The sequence below is a fragment of the Papilio polytes genome, unplaced genomic scaffold (genome assembly GCF_000836215.1).
Source record: "Papilio polytes unplaced genomic scaffold, Ppol_1.0 DF824002.1, whole genome shotgun sequence".
NCBI lineage: Eukaryota > Metazoa > Arthropoda > Insecta > Lepidoptera > Papilionidae > Papilio > Papilio polytes.
The window spans coordinates 188,394-204,949 of record NW_013525202.1 but is presented as its reverse complement, the minus strand read 5'-3'; the positions used below and the strand labels follow the sequence as shown (position 1 = coordinate 204,949).

Genomic DNA, 16,556 nt, shown 5'->3' with positions numbered 1-16,556 from the left:
CACATAAAGAGGATATTTCCCTTCCTATGCATCCTCCACCGTCAAATCCACTTCCCCTTCCCAACCTCTTCTAATAAGAAAAGGGTGGTAAAGAGAAAGGGACTTAAATTAGACCTCCAGCACCACACTCATCAGACTGTACACGGAATTGTTTCCATTTCACGTCTGTCTGTGGTCGTGGTATTGGGGGCGAGCCCTGCAGTGCTCAGATGTTAAAGCGGGCACTACCACTGTTAAATTGTTGCACCATTAAAAGCTATGCTATCACTGAGTAACATAGGCTATGTTTTTACTAATTTTTTTTAATTCCTAGCGGACGAACTATTCCCGGGATAGAAAGTAGCCTATGTGTTCTTCCAGACTATTAGCCAAATTTTATGGAGATTTCAGCCCTTTAGGTTACAAACGCTAACAAACATCCATCCATCCATCGTTACTTTCGCATATATAATATTTATGTATGTAATTATTATTGTGACAGTGAGTCTCCGGCATGCATGCCAGCGGGAACGTAACTACCGCGACAGTATGACGTGGAAGGCTCGCAACTTTGGCGACACGCGTCAGTACCAGGAGGCGCAGAAGTTGCGAACACCCAGCTGCGAGAAGCTGCAGAACTTGCAGCGGTAGACCAGCAATAGTACGTATCACCAATCATGACCGGTCACAAATTTGTCACTCACGTTATGACGAATCACAGATTTGTCATTGTTATGTTAAAAACACTACAATAGGCAATATGCATATGACGCCAAATTGCACCAAACTTTTCTTAAGTATACTTTATTACTATAAAAACATTCCTGCAAAGATTTTTTTTTAATATAATGTAATTATTTAATGGCAAAATTTAATCATTAAATAGTGTCTTTTTTCAAATTCCCTCGCTAAGTTCTAAAACGCACACTATTGGTGGAAGCAAGTGGCTTATCTAATATGGCATCGCTGTGTTGACAATACACAGTTCATTTACGTTACTTTATATAGAAATACAATCTTGAAGTATTTTACTGTAAACACGATATCAAAACCAACTTTAGAATAAAAAATTAATGAATAGAATTATTAATTACCACTTATTTGTACCAGGAATAATAAAAATGAATCGATTTTTGACTTTTCCACCTTGAGAAACTTTGTTATGAATGGAATAGACGATTGACGTCAATTGTCTTATGACAACCTCCGGTCTTGTTTTAGTCGCTCGAAAATAGTTGCAATTTTATTTGATTATTTTTATCTCAATGGTTGAATATTTTCGCGTCAATTTTCTGGTTATTTTATAACAAGTAGAATCGTTTAAAAAAAGAAAAAAATACATGCATATTCCCTATTGGACACTGACGCTCCGTATGTCAAAACGTTTGAGATAGAAAGGAATTTAGTAATCACTTTAAATGTTCTCTTTTTAGTAGATATCAGTAACTCAAAATATATGTTTAAGAAGTAACAAATTTAAATAAAATCTTTTAACACGTGATTTACCATAAAACATTGTAATAATCTGACAGCTGCCAAAGAGTATAAAGTAATTACAAACACTATAATGTTAAGCGAAAATTAATTAAATACGGCTCAACTCACGCTTTTATCCTCCTGTGACGGCACCGACTAGGACACTTCGGGGATCCGAAACTAGTCGGGATCGAGAATTGAGCCGTTTTTAATTCATTTTGCTTAAAGTAATGTCTCTCATGTTAAACTGATCGTATCAATAAAGTGTTTTTATTTTATTTTTATTTTTTAAATGTTGGTACAACCAAAGAGTTACAAACACTTGTGTCAAAATATAGTTGTTTCTAAGTAATATGTCCTGTATGTGTCATATGAGAAACTAATACATCGCTTGCTTTCACCAGAATAGCGAATAACAACAACGACATCTAATATGTCGAATCACAATTTATGTCATAAACTTAGTGACAAATCAGTGATTTATCATGACTGATGTGACTTATTTTAAATAGACCACTGCGATATAAATACACAGTATGTATTTATTTCTTTCATCATTTATAAAATATTTTACATTTCAAATCTGTTTTAACATGTTTAAGAACAGTATATGCCAGTTACTGGCGTGTTCATACCAGCAAGCCAATGTCTTCATTTGTTATGCGTCTTGGATGGATTTCTATATTAAAATGTATGGATTTTATTGTATGACTATAAATGGTTTAGTTACGCATTTGTTTGACAGACGAAATGTGTGACAAAAATATGTCTATATTACCAAATATGAAAAACAAGTAAAATATCCTCTTTTTATTAGTTTTTCAAAAACATTATTGCATATATTTTGCAATATAAGTATAAAATAATTTTTCGATTATGGAAATTGAATTTAATTGTTTTTTTTTTCAAATCAGCATTTATTTTTATAAAACACAGGCCTGTCCCACCAAATTGTAAATTGTCTAACAATCCAAAGTAATATATGTGATGGAAATATTGGATTTTGTTCCCTTTGACAGTGACGTGAAGCTATCTGACCCTCTATCAGCCAGATGTGGGACAAGCCCTTAGTTTATCTTTTTAACTACTTTCATATGCAATATATTACGATAAATGGTTTTTCAATTGCAGGTATTTTATTATATGTCAACATAATGGATTGTTTTTTTCTTATCATAGATAATAAAATATTGTAGGTTATAAAATGTTGTGTTTGTGATATTTATTAAAAATTTAAATAAACATATAAATAAAATTATAAGTTTCTTTTGGTGATTGTTCCTTTTTCTTTATTTTTAATGTTCTTCAAGTGTCATTATAAGATATTAGAAAATCACAATATAATCGAAATCCATAGGAATTATTTTACCCTTCTGTAAGTCGGGCATATTTAAAACCCTATAGCATCCTAGCGGAATATTTAAGGGGCATAAAAGCACCTACGGCCAGTCTAATTTTTAAAAACCAAATTCTAGCTTATTAAATGTATAAAAAATCCCGCTATAACGCGGCAACGACTCCCTATAACGCGAATATTTCCAGCAATTTTACAAGAATCCCCTATAACGTGATTTATGTTGAAAATCGTGTTATACAGGATTTCTTTAACGCGGAATTATCATCCACGTTATAGGGGGTTACTAATTTATCTTACTAATATTATAAATGCGAAAGTTTAAATGGATACATGTTTGTCAGAGCTTGTAGCCTAAACAGCTAAATGTATCTCAATGAAATTTGACATAGATGTAGAGGATAGTCTGGAAGAACACAAAGGCTACTCACTTTTTTTAAACGCAGGCGGAGTCGCGGGTCCTAGCTAGTTATGCATACTTTAAAAATTAGATTGAAGCGTATTCGCTTTTATACCCCTCTAATTAACTATCCCAATAGCAATAAAAGTTATTTAAATGTATGTAACTCCTATAATAAACATTGTTTTAAAATCAACGTCTTTTATTTCGATACCTTTTGGAGATTTTTTTTATAATAAAACAAAACCGTCTTCCAAAAACATATTCTTAAACGTCGTAGTGTTTAACTTCAAAAATCAAACAAAAAACTGGGACCCACCTGAAAGCACTACCTTTCAAATAAAAAGAGAATTATCAAAATAGGTTCACAAGCGGAGGAGTTATGCCGTAACACGCAAAAAAAAAACATACAGACGAATTGAGTACCTTTTGGGAAGTCGGTCAAAAATAATAAAACTTTTTGTGTAAAAATGTATAATTTACAATAAGTATAATAAGGCGGGAAAGTACAGTATAAATACGTATTTTATTTAATAATATCACATAAAGTATTTTTTATTAATACATTTTGTTATTTGAGATTCAATATCGAAGTATATCGAAATACAAATAAATTACGTAACTAATAGTAAATATTCGATTGATTACAAAATCTGTTTTAAACCTTTACAACAATAATAAGGTGGAAAAAAGAATCCGCAAATTACAAATATAACCTCAAAATGTACCGAACACAAACATTATCAAAGATGGCGACATAGTCACACTAAAAATGTAATTTATACCTTATACGATTTAAATTACTCCAAATCTCTTAAAATCATTTGCAAGTTATATAAAACCTTTTATTATTGATATTTTGTCCACGCGTCATTCGCGTCTGACTTCATGAACATTGTACGGACATCCTATTGGCCGACGCGATGACGTTTGTGCACTCACACTAGTCTTGGGCTTAATCGGACATCTGCAAGTGCGCACTGTACTAGTACAATTGGGAAAACGTACTAGTACACATTTAGTACCCTTAGTACTTTAGATTTGTGAGAACACAATACATGAATAGAATATAACGAGAGTTATATATTACTTTACATCAAATTTTAAGGTCAAACGTATGTTATTAGCGAAAATAAATTTAGTTAAAAATAATTTTATCCACTTTTGATTCTCATTATCGAAGGTGGATGCTTCAATCTAACAAATATACAATCAAATCAAATAACTAGTACTAAAAGTACTAAATGTCCGATTAACAGAAGCCGTTAGGTAACGTTACTTTTAGTACGGTGTCGTGTAACATTTCTTTTTAGTACATCGTACGTGTACTACCCAAAACTAACTCCCACTACACGGATCGTCACTTTTTTTCTCTAACTAACCGTTGTCGCTGTTAACATGTTTAAATTACAAAAATTTTAAAAATCAATAATACACCCAAGTAAGCTATCAGAAGATTTATTTTCACGCAAGTTTAACACGCTGTATATGTTCTTGGGTCGGATCCGTGCCGTGCACACGCTGTAGATGTCTGGCCGCGTTCCGCCGCCGCGAGAACCTGCCCTCGCAGAGCGCGCAACGGAAAGTATACTGCGGCGCGCGGTGCCGGTGTAAGTGAATACGCATTAATGTCAGCGACTTGAAGCGCGCTGGACACTGACTGCACTGGAAAATTACTTTTTTTTATAACATGAGGTGGCAAACGAGCAAGCGGCCACCTGAATCCGCCAAAATGGCGAAGCGACCGCTGCACATAGACATCTGAAATGCAGATGCGTCGCTTACTCTTATCCGACGGAGGAGGAGACGCACATAAAGAGGATATTTCTTCTTCCTATGCATCTCCTCTATCGTCAAATCCACTTCCCATCCTCTCATAAGAAAAGGGTCGTAGGAAAGGGACTTAAATTAGACCTCCGGCACCACACTCATCAGACGAAAAACGGCATTGGTTCCATTTCACGCCTGTCTGTGTGGTCGTGGTATTACTGGGGGCGAGCCCTGCATTGCTAAGATGTTAAAGCGGGCACTAGCACTGTTAAAAATTACTGGCTTGACACTGGCGCCAGTGATCTAAGAGTGTTACTATCGCACAAGTGTTTATTTGATTCCTCTTAGCTTATATACAATTGGATTTTTAGTTGTGCAACTAAACAGTTGAATTGACGAAACAATCGGACAACAGTTATGCGACAGTATAGTCAAAGGCATGCTCTTATTGTACTATTATAAAGCAGGGTTTAATACTAAAAATATATTTTTAAAATTCCATTACTTTATATTGCATACGAGAAATTCAAATGACCCTACTTCTTTGCTATTGGCTTGAAGTTTCTGCTCCTTTCTTAAAAAGCAGTTTTATCCAATTTCATCACCTCTTAACTTTAATAGCGTGAAAAACTGTAGCCAAAGCATGTCATAAGTGTTATTCATTAAAAATAGGATATTAAAAAATATGCCGTGATTGCTGACATCTTACATAAAAAAGTGTATTTACGCTTTATTTTCCACATGGAATAAAAAAATAAAAGTAAGTAGCCTATGTCTTCCAGACTATCTTCTACTATGCCAAATTTCATCGAGATCCGTTCAGCAGTTTAGGCTACAACATCCATCCATCTAAACTTTCGCATTTACAATATTAGTAAGAGCGTCGGTGGCTCAGTGGTTTGAACACTCGACTTGTCTACAGGTCTTGGGTTCGAATCCTGTACCAATGTGATTTTTCGATTTTTCATATGTACATAATTTACCCGACGTTCTTACTGTGAAGGAAAACCTGCACATATCAGGTAAGAAATTTAAAGATATGTGATGTTAACGCACTTGTCCGGCGTGGTTGTCTATAGCTTAGTCACCCTAACTTTGCGTAGACTCACCCTAAATAGGGACATAGTGAGCTGATAGATTATAGTTATAGTTACCTGTACAGTTTTCTCTGGGAGGTGTATAGCGATGTGCTGGAGATAGCTGCTTTTACGGTGGAATTCTGCGTCGCATTGACCACATGAAAACGGTCTCTCACCAGTATGCAGGCGTTCATGTATCTATAATATAAACTTAGCATAAAAATATAGAGCGTCGGTGGCTCAGTGGTTTAAGCACTTGACTTGTAATCTACAGGTCTTGGGTTCGAATCCTGTACCAATATGATTTTCGATTTTTCGAATTTTCATATGTACATAATTTACCCGACGTTCTTACGGTGAAGGAAAACATCGTGATGTCTGCACATATCGGCGAAGAAATTCAAAGATATGTGTGAAGTCAACCCGCACTTGGCCAGCGTGGTTGACTATGGCCTAGTCACCCCTGATTAGGGTAGGCTCCGAGCCCCTCGGTGGGGACGTATAGTGAGCTGGTGATGATGATGATGATAAAAATATAGAGCATCAATGGCACAGTGGTTTGAGTTTTGTGATCAACAGGTCCTAAGTTTGAATACCGTACCATTTTCAATTTTAAAAATTCATATGTACATAATTTACCTGAAATTTTGACTGTAAAGGAATCGTGATGCATTGGTGAAGAAATTCATAGATATGCGTGAACTGCTGCTGTGTGGTTGACTATAGGGTAGGCTTTCCCTCTCCGAAGGGCGCCTTAAGGCGCAGCCTCCCAATTCATTGGGACGCATCGAGAGCCCCTTCCCGGGTCGGTTAGTGAGGCGTCGCAGTGGCAATCGAAAGAGTCCCACATAACTCTCATGCCTGCCCCGAGGCACGGAGTATGCGTAAGGCATTCTCATCTGGCAGAAAAAAAGGTAGGCTTTCCCTCAGTAGGGAATCCCAGAAGATAAGGAGCTCTTCATCAGCTATGTCTCCACTGAGGATACTAGAAGTTAGTTGTCAATCTTCTTAGCCCAATATTTGTCAAATGGAGAGGAATTAAATATTTAGACCAAACAGCAGTTGGAGATACCGAGCCTTAGTCTGAAGGATGACTACCAAACCCTGTACACCTAAAACTAAACTACCTCACAACTGTTTAGTCTTGCTTTGACTGCTATAAACTAATATGGAGGTGCTCTCACTACTCAATGTTACTTGTGCAACTAAACAGTTGGATTGCCTGCGAAGCAATAAATATTCGCACAACAGCTGTGCCATTGTTTAGTCAAAGGCGTCACTAACTCACCTTAACCTGTTCAGCATTAGAAGCCTTGTAGTCACAGAAGGAGCACTTGTCTGTCTTCTCATAGCCGTGCTTGGCTCTACAGTGCATCAACAGGAGACGACGGGTTATAAACTTTTTACCGCAATGCTGAAATTTATTACTTAACTGTTGCTAGTAATTAAATCTGTATGCAATTGAAGAATTAAGAATATAGCATACTAGCTTTGGCCCACGACTCCGAGCGCGTTGGATTAAAAAAAACTAAAGATACCCTATGTGTTCTTCCAGAATATCCTCTACATATACCAAATTTCATAGAAATCCATTTAGGTTACAAACTCTAACACACATCCATCTAAACTTTCGCATTTATAATATTAGTATGAACTCACTGATAACATAGGTTAATGTTGAAAGAACTTTTTAAATCACCCCAGTAGTTTTTGAGTTATTCCAGTAAATACAAAATTACAAATCATTCCTCTTCATAATATCAGTATAGATAATATTTATTGAGGCTTTAACTTATTGATTTCACAGTAGTCTAATAAGTTATGGAGGTACAAACATCCATACAAACTTATGCATTTATCTATATTAATATTATAAAGAGGTAAGATTTGTATTTTTGGAATTTTGTATGTGTGATTCACGTAAAAACTACTTTGCCGATTTCAAAAATTCTTTCACCATTAGAAAGGTTATTTATCTGTGTGTTACATAGGCTATGTTTTTTAATTTCACGCGGACGAAGTCGCGAGCAACAGACAGTATTAAATAAGATGAAAATACCTCACAGACAACATCAAATCCCGTGTGTATTTTATAATGGTTCCGTAATGACAACTTTGATGTTAATATTTTATGACAAAATTCACATTCAATCTCTTCCTTCTTCTGTGTAACTTCTCCTTCCTTCTCAGTCTTCTTTACTGTTCTTTTAGTTTTTACAGTACCATTTTTTTTACTTCTACTCTTAGTTTTAATAGATTTTGTATTATATTGTGTTTCATTACAATTTTCATATGTGTTTATTACATCTAAAGTTATATTATCGTCATAATCTTTAAAATCCTCATCAGGTAAAAGCTCTGTTATGTCGATTTCTGTGTGTTTATACTCAGTTTTTATGTTAGAAATGTATTCAGGTTTGATTCCATCCGAATTGCATTTTATAAGTGTATTTTGTGCGTATTCACATCGTTTTTGGAATCTAAATGATTCGTTTATAAATTCTACACATGTTATACATATTTCTTGTGATAATGAATCATTTATCTCTACCTGAAATAAGCAAGAAAGTATTACCTCTAATCTCGATTGTTTTTTCAATGTTTTAGTACGAAACAAGGTTTATTTTTAAATTTAATAATTACAATTCTTTACGTCTTGTCTTTTATTCTGACTACAAAGTTAATAAAGGGTTTTATTTACTTTTAATCCAGTAGTTGCTTCGATCACCTTAGTATATTTCTCGCTATGTTCCGGTCTTGTAAATATCTGGTGCAAAAACTGCTCGCTAAGACAAAATCTGCAGCATTTCCACGGATACGTTTTAGCCATTTTATATTACTCGTATTATTCATAAATCTAGTTAATTCATTAAAATAAAAAACAATAACTTGTTATTGTTTGCATTGTTTACATGTCAAATGATTCACAGATAAAATATATTGAAGCGATTATGGAACTAAAACAGATAAAATATCAAAAGTTTTAAAATATCAAAGAGCTTTAAGATTATTAGAGGATACACTTTGCACATTTGCAAATTCTTTATTGCAGAGTCAAATTTATGAAAGTAAGTCTTTAATTAAAATAAATATTTTGTTTAAACACCTTAAGTTGAGTAGGTATGTGCGTATAAAACAACAACCAGTAAAGTTGGTTCGAATAATGTCTCCAAGTTTTATTGTATAAAAAGTTAATAAAACAGCGGTATTAATTCTTATTTACTTTATTATATCAAGTTATTCGATATTAAATACAAATATAAATTATTTACAAATAAATAAAACTTAACACTCTTGGGATTCGGTGACCAAATTATCAAAAGGCTTGAGATTATTCATGGCCAGAGATAATTTCCAACTTTTTTTTCAATAAAATATTCTTAGTGGCCAGTGATTTCAAAATTCCTTTCCTGCCAGTATCACAATTGCACCCTAACAATAGGGCTGTGTGTGTCTTCAGGGAGTCCATGTACACGACGCATATGTGCTCGAACTTTGTTTGGCTTCTCAAAGCGATGTTCACAAACAGGACAGAGGTAACCATAACGACGGCCTGTATGCGCATTATGTTTGTGAATCTGTAGAAACTTGCGAGATTTCAAGCGTTTTGGGCACATATCACACTGTAAAAAATAATTACAATTTAATACACCCTTCATTCGACGGAGTTATTTATAGCAAAAAAAAAGTGTTGCCAACAAAAAAAATGTTTTTCTCTAAACGATTTCAGTAGATATTTTTCAAATTAGTTGTTCGTCACTGGACGTTGACGAATTAAGGGTCTAATCAGATATTTGCAAACTATTTTATCGTAGACCATTTTATGAAATTAAAAAAATATATATTTATCAAAAATAAAACTTAAACATAACAAAATATAATAAAAAGGATAGAAAACAAAACAAAAACAGGTAAAAGGCAAAGGCTTGACTAATGCGGTCTCAATTGCCAAGCTTTGATTTTAATTTCTTTTACAAAATTGAGGTCATTTCGATATATAAGACCAATAGGGTCACTTGGACTAGACCTGATTCGATAGTCTATTGGTTTAGACTGACCTGGAAGTTCTTCTCAGGCAGATGTATCGCGATATGCTGGACCAGGTTAGAGCGGCGGTGGAAGGTGGCTCCACAATGGTCGCATACATACGGCCGTTCGCCCGTATGTCGACGTTCGTGGATCTATTAAAAATCATTAGTATGTTGAAAAAATGCCTATGACGTCCTTATAATAGACAGGCAATTGCTTGGTAACACCTTACGTTCCAAGTTAAACGTTCTTTTTGATTACAAACAGATAAATCTACCAATTACTAATATTATAAAGAGGAAAGATTTGTATTTATGTCCATATTGAAATAACTCTAAAAGTAATGGGCCGATTTTAATAATTCTTTAACCATTACAAAGACAATTTATCTGTGAGTAACAAAGTATATATTTATGTACATTTTCAGGCAGACCAAGTCCCTGCGGAAATCTAATAGGCATGAAATACCAAATGTCTATTTTACAAAATTACAGCATTTAGTAGTCTTAAGTCTTACCTTTCCCACCACTGGCTGATAGATGCTAAGATAGCTTAATGACGTCACTGTCAGATAAGGGAACAAAATCTGATTTCCATCACATATTTTACAGGTTCGATTGTTAGATAATTTACAATTTGGACTGACACTTACTGTGAGAGCCTCTTTAGTAGCGGAGGTATACTCGCAGTACGCACAGCTGTGTATACGACCGAGGCCGTGACGTGCCCGCTTGTGTTCTTGCAGCTGATTGTTATTCCTGCAGCGTTTGCCGCATGACTGTACCATAACGTACTAATATTTTAAACACGAAAGGATGGATGGATGGATGGATGGATGGATGTTAGAGTTTATAGTTTAAACTGCTGAACAGATCTAGATGAAATTTGGCATAGGTGTAGAACATAGTTTGGAAGAACACATATGCTACTTGCTTTTGTTTTTTTTAAAATTGGTGCAGACGGAGTCATGGGCAAAAGCTAGTACTTAATATTACATCTATTGCAGTAAAATTAGCGTACTTTAATAATGGTCCTGGGTTCCAATCACGCTAAATACTAAAGTGATTATCGATTCATATGTACAGAACAAACTATACACGGTACCATAGATGTCGCCAACTAAACTTGAGGGGTATATTCCAGAAAGAGGTAATAATACTTTTTATACTAAATAGAATAGTTTAATAAAAAATGTTAAGTCAATTTGTCTACAAAAATTGTACATATGTTTTGATTTAATTTGTTTTTCAAGGGACGTAAAAACGCTCTGCGTAAAAAATGCGTTGACCTTGAGTTTTAACGCGGCGTAAAAAGTGCGTCCGTGCGAATGATCACTAAAGGTTGAGGCAATCCTTGCTCCTTCTGGCGACGCCTAAATACTGTTTACTATAATCATGTAGACAAAACTAGTTCTAAACAATCCTTATAATCTAGAAGGTAGTTTTAAACAATTTATTTAATTGATACTATCGTTTAAAACTCAGAACACTTCTCGTCAGTACTCGATCGCGCGCGTAACGATCCTTCTAATGACATTGACAGCTGTCAGTTAGAGATTTGACGTTTATGCCAACAATCTAGTGTTTTTTTTTTAAAAACGTAAGGTGGCAAACGACCAAGCGGCCACCTGAATCCGCCAAAATGGCGAAGCGACCGCTGCTCATAGACATACGCAATTACAGATGCGTTGGCTACCCTTCAGAGGCGGAGACGCACATAAAGAGGATATTTCCCCTACCTATGTATCTCCTCCACCGTCAAATCCACTTCACCTTCCCATCCTCTCCTTATAAGAAAAGGGTGGTAAAGAGAAATGGACTTAAATTAGGCCTCCGGCACCACACTCATCAGACGAAACGTGGAATTGCTTCCATTTCACGCCTGACTTCTGTGTGGTCGTGGTATTACACCGGGCGAGTCAGTGCTAAGATGTTAAACCGGGCTCTACCACTAATTCTACAGCACGGTACTAATTTCCTTCTTAACAGTAGAGGTGTACTACCATTGTTAGAACTCTCACATTTAATCTGCAAATTCATACTCTGTGTAACGTATAACAAAATATTCTTACCTCACAAACACAGTAATGCGTATGGAAGCGCAGATGTGCCTTGTATGTAGCCTTCATACGAAACTCTTTGGAACAGTAGTTACATCTGTATGAGGAGGCATTTGGAATCAAAGTTACCCTTTTACCTTTAGACTGGAAATAAGAGATTTAATTTATATTAAGTATCTATTGTAGCTATATAGCTAGTAGTAGTTTAAAGAAAAAAAACTTTGCTGCCTTGATGTTGGCAGCAACTTATGGTTCCTTTCCCACATTAGGGTTTTTATCCAAAACATTTAATCCCTAAGTTTAATGATGTTAAAATAAATAGCCTAAAGCGTGATGCAAGTGTAGGGCTTTTCATTAAAAAATGAATTATTTACAAACATTCTGTAATTGCTGACATGTTAGGCAACAAAGAAGTGTGTGTTTACGCTTTATTATAATAGTATAGATAGATTGAGTGAAATAATTGAAGTTAGTGGAACACAATGTAATAAATATTCATTTGTCTTATCTTATCATGCACTTAAGATTTAAAAACATACCTCTTTCCTCCGTCTCTTTAAAACTAATTGTGATTTAAACTCTGGCACATCAGAATAATCTGTTTGAAAATCATTATCTAAAAATTCATAATTATAATCTATGCTTTCCTCCTTTTCTATCTGTGGACTCTTTTTTATATCCAGTATGGATTTTTCTGTGTGTTTCTTTTTCATTTTTATACTATTTACTGTACTGAGGAGTATTTTTTCTGCTTTTCTACTTGTTTTTCTGAATTGTAGAGCGGATTGCATAGCTTTGATACAACTTTTGCATATTTTTTGTGATAAACCATCATTGGGTTTGATCTGAAACAGAATTTTATTTAATACTGTAATATTTTATTGTAAAATTAAATTGGAGTGCCTGTAGTTCTTTTCTCAGATATAGTTCAAGGAGTTTTTACATGTTTTTAGGCCTCAAGCCGTTAGAAAAAAGGAAGAATTTAAATTATTTGAAATTAGAACACATTATCAATGTCATCATATTTTCTGTCTTTTCTGTACATATTTTACCAATGAACATGTGTCTATAAAAATAATTTTATTTCTAAATGTTTTACCATATATTGAAATATTTTTTTTTAATTACTTACCTCTAAACCAGTAACTAATCTTAAATCTGAAGACCTTTTCTCAGAATTTTCTTTGCTATCGAAAATTGGTACCAAATTTTCGATACTTAAACAAGTTCTACATAATACCTCTGGGTCTTTTTTCTCAGGTTTTATCGACTGTAATGCATATGCGGCTCGTCGCCGAGTTGTTATGCGATTTAAAAACAAAACAGCAAGCATTGTGAGTTCTTTAATTTGTATTCTTCTTGTTAAACGGAATGCGACAATATAATTTAAATTATTAACGCATTTTTGATATCAGAACAGAATATTAAACATTGTTTCATTTATAAACATGAAATTAATGTAAAAATTAAAAATATGTTATCCGTTTATAAACAAAACTTGACATTTGGCAGATGACAGTATTTTTTTTTAACAGATAAAACAAAGATGATTGGATTATTTACCCAAATCAACGTTCATTTTTACTTTCTAACCATTTTTTTTTCTGAGAACAGACACAATATGTTGTTAAAAAATTGAATTTTCGGTTATAGTAAATTTTGACTTATCGCGTCTTTTTTATCTATAAAAATCCCTATAATCTCACAATTCTAAATGTACTCACATATTTAAAGTTTTGAGGGAATAATAAAACTATTGCTGTGACTAGTTATAAATTTATTTACAACTACAATTATTTATAGCTCATTTCAATCAAACAACCCGTTTATAATCAAGAAAACCATCACATTTACATTTTAACTGTAACAAAACGGAAGTTGCGCGAATCAGAAACATGTAGTTTTATGTAATTCATTTTTTTATTATTCAATAATTACATCGATTTTATCTAATTATTAACTTTTTGAAAGATATGACCGAGAATGTCTAAATATTGGTATTATCTATGAAAATCTAAACTTTGGTTTTAACATAAGAAACAACCTGAACAAAAAACTTTTAATTCAAAAATATCATTTACATGTGATATTCTAATTTGTGCCCTAAACATTTTATAAACTAAATAAAAACGGACTTTATACACTGCTATTAAAACTCTTAAAATAAAAAGAGCTTATTTTTTAGCTTGATTTTTGACGATTGTTGAACATAAATTGTGTACAGAAAATCTTTTTTGTAAATCAGTTCATTTTCTTTAATAAACAATAGATAAAGAAAACAACAAGACAAATAATCTTAAATTAACTTAAAACATATTCTTTGGCGTCATTGCGACAAGAAATTGGGCACAAACTTTTTTATGCTACCATTTGGTTCCTGAAAGAGACTCTTCACGAATACAACCTGCGAAAAAACACAAAATTCATAAACTGTTCTATTTTCATAAAAATAATCAAGGTTTTCCCGCGCATTTTGTCTATGGAAAATATTTCTGACACTTTTTTTTACTTAAACGGTAAGGAGTTATAGCTTGCCAGATATAAATTGGATTTTTTGCTTTTGATTTTTTTTATACAAACCTGCGTGATTCCGACTAGAAGCATTACAGCAATCTGCCACAACGACCACTTCATGACCCTGCAATTATTATTAAACAATAAAAATAGTTTTATTAATTTATTTTCTCTCTAATTTCTTAAAAAAAGATGTTATTTTAATTGTAAAAAGTGTTTTAATATGTCATCTGCTGTTTTTTCAATATACATAATTAGTAGATTGTTATAAATTAGCTCTCGCCCGCGTAAAATAAAAAAAAACTAAGTAGCCTATATGTTCTTGCAGACTGTACTCTACGTCTATGCCAAATTTTAACGAGATCCGTTCAGCCGTTTAGGCTACAAACTCTAACAAACATCCATCTAAACTTTTGAATTCGAACCCACAACCGCAAGAGTAGTACCCTACCCCAAACTTTTAAGCTATTTTGTATTTTTAAAATTTTATTAATTAAATTTTAATTTTATTGATTCAAATTAGTCTTAGAAATATTGATATTATATAGTCATGATTAAGATGTAAATTTAAGTTAACTTAGTAAACACTTTTTGAAATAAAGAAACAACCGCACCCCAGTTCCTTGTATGGGCGTCACAGCCATGTTATGCTTTAATACTATATTAGCTCTTATGTTTTCTTCCAATTTGCACATAATACCTTACCAATATGGCCGTCGTATCGTCGAGCTAATGTAACACCCTTATTTTGACATCCGACTACTATCCGATTATTAACATAACAAGCACAATTACGACATTTTAAAACCATGACATAAATATTTTAAAATAATGTTTTGGATCACAATTACAAAGCTTATATCGTTATTTCAAATTATGACAAATGGTACTGATTTATAGCACAGACTAACAACCTTCAAGAATACATGTTGGCGTCGTTTTCACTCCGCACTAATAGATGGCGCTGTGGCGAGACCGTCTTACATTGAAACGCGATATTGTGAATGTCTCGCCACAGATCTAGTCGCCCGCTAGTCGCGGGCTCTTCGGTGATTTGTCGGTTGTTCTTTGCGTTGTTATTGTGGTTGTCATTGCGGTATGTAGAAGTCGTTTGTTTCTGAAGTTTGGTCGTTGGTCAAGTCCTGGGGTTCAAATTCGGAACCCAAGTTACGTAGGAAACATAACAATACAGAATACGTCAAAATAGTCAAAAAGCTAACACTTGATTAAAAAAATATAAGGGAACAACAGGAAAAAAAACAAAAAAACTATTGGCGCTAAGACCACACCTTGAGCACATATCCTCAGCCAGATTCCTATCCCTGGCTTCATGAGCTGATAGGAGCTCCTGCAGGCGACGCGCCGCCGACACGTGGTCCTTCACTTTACTTACTGACTCCGATATATCCTTTACACGCATCATATATGTTTCCGCTGCATTACCTAGATTAAAATATAAAACTAAAGTATTCTGTCAATTTATTTGACTTAATACTTTAATTTTAAATAAAATATGAACAAATGTTACAAGTTGGGTACTAAAACGCCGTTAAGTGTTTTAAGATGATCCTTTTTGATAAGAGAAGGAGGCAAACGAGCGGGAACACAGAGGTGGTTAACGACGTATGGACATCCGCATACCCAGAGGAACTACAGATGCGTTGCCGGCTTTTGAGGACATGATATGATATGAAAATCCTGCTTGAAGGACCAATAATTGTAGTTATAAGAAACATTTTACGCTTTACAAATATCTTGGAAGTAGATAGTCATTGACTGCATTGAGTCTATGCTTAAATACCACTACACATAAAATTGTATGTAGGAATCAAATTTAGATAGATAGATAGTACTTAGTTCTTTTTGTTTAGTGAAATTAAAAAAAAAAAAAACAAA

At 33.9% G+C, this 16,556-nt stretch overlaps 4 protein-coding genes across 4 annotated transcripts in view; 1 reads left to right on the top strand and 3 right to left on the bottom strand.

The window, feature by feature from the left end:
* The window catches only part of LOC106101243 (dnaJ homolog subfamily B member 12), a 7,235-nt gene extending 6,449 nt beyond the window's left edge, over positions 1-786 (top strand). Inside the window, exon 5 of the mRNA XM_013280405.1 lies at positions 391-786. Coding sequence (XP_013135859.1) covers positions 391-630 — 240 coding nt within the window. The 3' untranslated portion in view covers positions 631-786. The remainder of the gene's footprint in view (positions 1-390) is intronic.
* Positions 787-4,457: 3,671 nt separating this feature from the next.
* Positions 4,458-8,962, bottom strand: LOC106101237 (zinc finger protein 585B-like). Its single transcript, XM_013280400.1, has 5 exons — positions 8,760-8,962; positions 8,118-8,609; positions 7,347-7,472; positions 6,134-6,256; positions 4,458-4,874 (listed from the first exon to the last, which is right to left on the bottom strand). The coding sequence occupies exons 1-5, from the start codon at positions 8,886-8,888 to the stop codon at positions 4,674-4,676; spliced, it is 1,071 nt and encodes a 356-aa protein (XP_013135854.1). The 5' UTR covers positions 8,889-8,962; the 3' UTR covers positions 4,458-4,673.
* A 364-nt stretch (positions 8,963-9,326) lies between these two features.
* LOC106101236 (zinc finger protein 675-like) lies at positions 9,327-13,643 on the bottom strand. Its single transcript, XM_013280399.1, has 6 exons — positions 13,279-13,643; positions 12,686-12,991; positions 12,159-12,290; positions 10,740-10,865; positions 10,117-10,239; positions 9,327-9,681 (listed from the first exon to the last, which is right to left on the bottom strand). The coding sequence occupies exons 1-6, from the start codon at positions 13,477-13,479 to the stop codon at positions 9,478-9,480; spliced, it is 1,092 nt and encodes a 363-aa protein (XP_013135853.1). The 5' UTR covers positions 13,480-13,643; the 3' UTR covers positions 9,327-9,477.
* Positions 13,644-14,191: 548 nt separating this feature from the next.
* LOC106101240 (transmembrane emp24 domain-containing protein 5-like) overlaps positions 14,192-16,556 on the bottom strand; it is a 5,280-nt gene continuing 2,915 nt past the window's right edge. The window contains exons 4-6 of the mRNA XM_013280403.1: positions 15,950-16,103; positions 14,727-14,784; positions 14,192-14,550 (exon numbers count right to left, since the gene is read on the bottom strand). Of these exons, the coding sequence (XP_013135857.1) occupies positions 14,473-14,550; positions 14,727-14,784; positions 15,950-16,103 (290 nt within the window). The 3' untranslated portion in view covers positions 14,192-14,472. The remainder of the gene's footprint in view (positions 14,551-14,726; positions 14,785-15,949; positions 16,104-16,556) is intronic.

Coding starts and splice junctions, on each gene's coding strand:
- LOC106101236 (XM_013280399.1), bottom strand. CDS start 13,479: ATGCTTGCTGTTTTGTTTTTAAATCGCATAACAACTCGGCGACGAGCC. Junction 12,992..13,278: donor GATTAGTTACTGGTTTAGAG/GTAAGTAATTAA, acceptor ATTCTGTTTCAG/ATCAAACCCAATGATGGTTT. Junction 12,291..12,685: donor TAAAGAGACGGAGGAAAGAG/GTATGTTTTTAA, acceptor TCTTATTTCCAG/TCTAAAGGTAAAAGGGTAAC.
- LOC106101237 (XM_013280400.1), bottom strand. CDS start 8,888: ATGGCTAAAACGTATCCGTGGAAATGCTGCAGATTTTGTCTTAGCGAG. Junction 8,610..8,759: donor AAGCAACTACTGGATTAAAA/GTAAATAAAACC, acceptor TGCTTATTTCAG/GTAGAGATAAATGATTCATT. Junction 6,257..7,346: donor CTAATGCTGAACAGGTTAAG/GTGAGTTAGTGA, acceptor TTTATATTATAG/ATACATGAACGCCTGCATAC.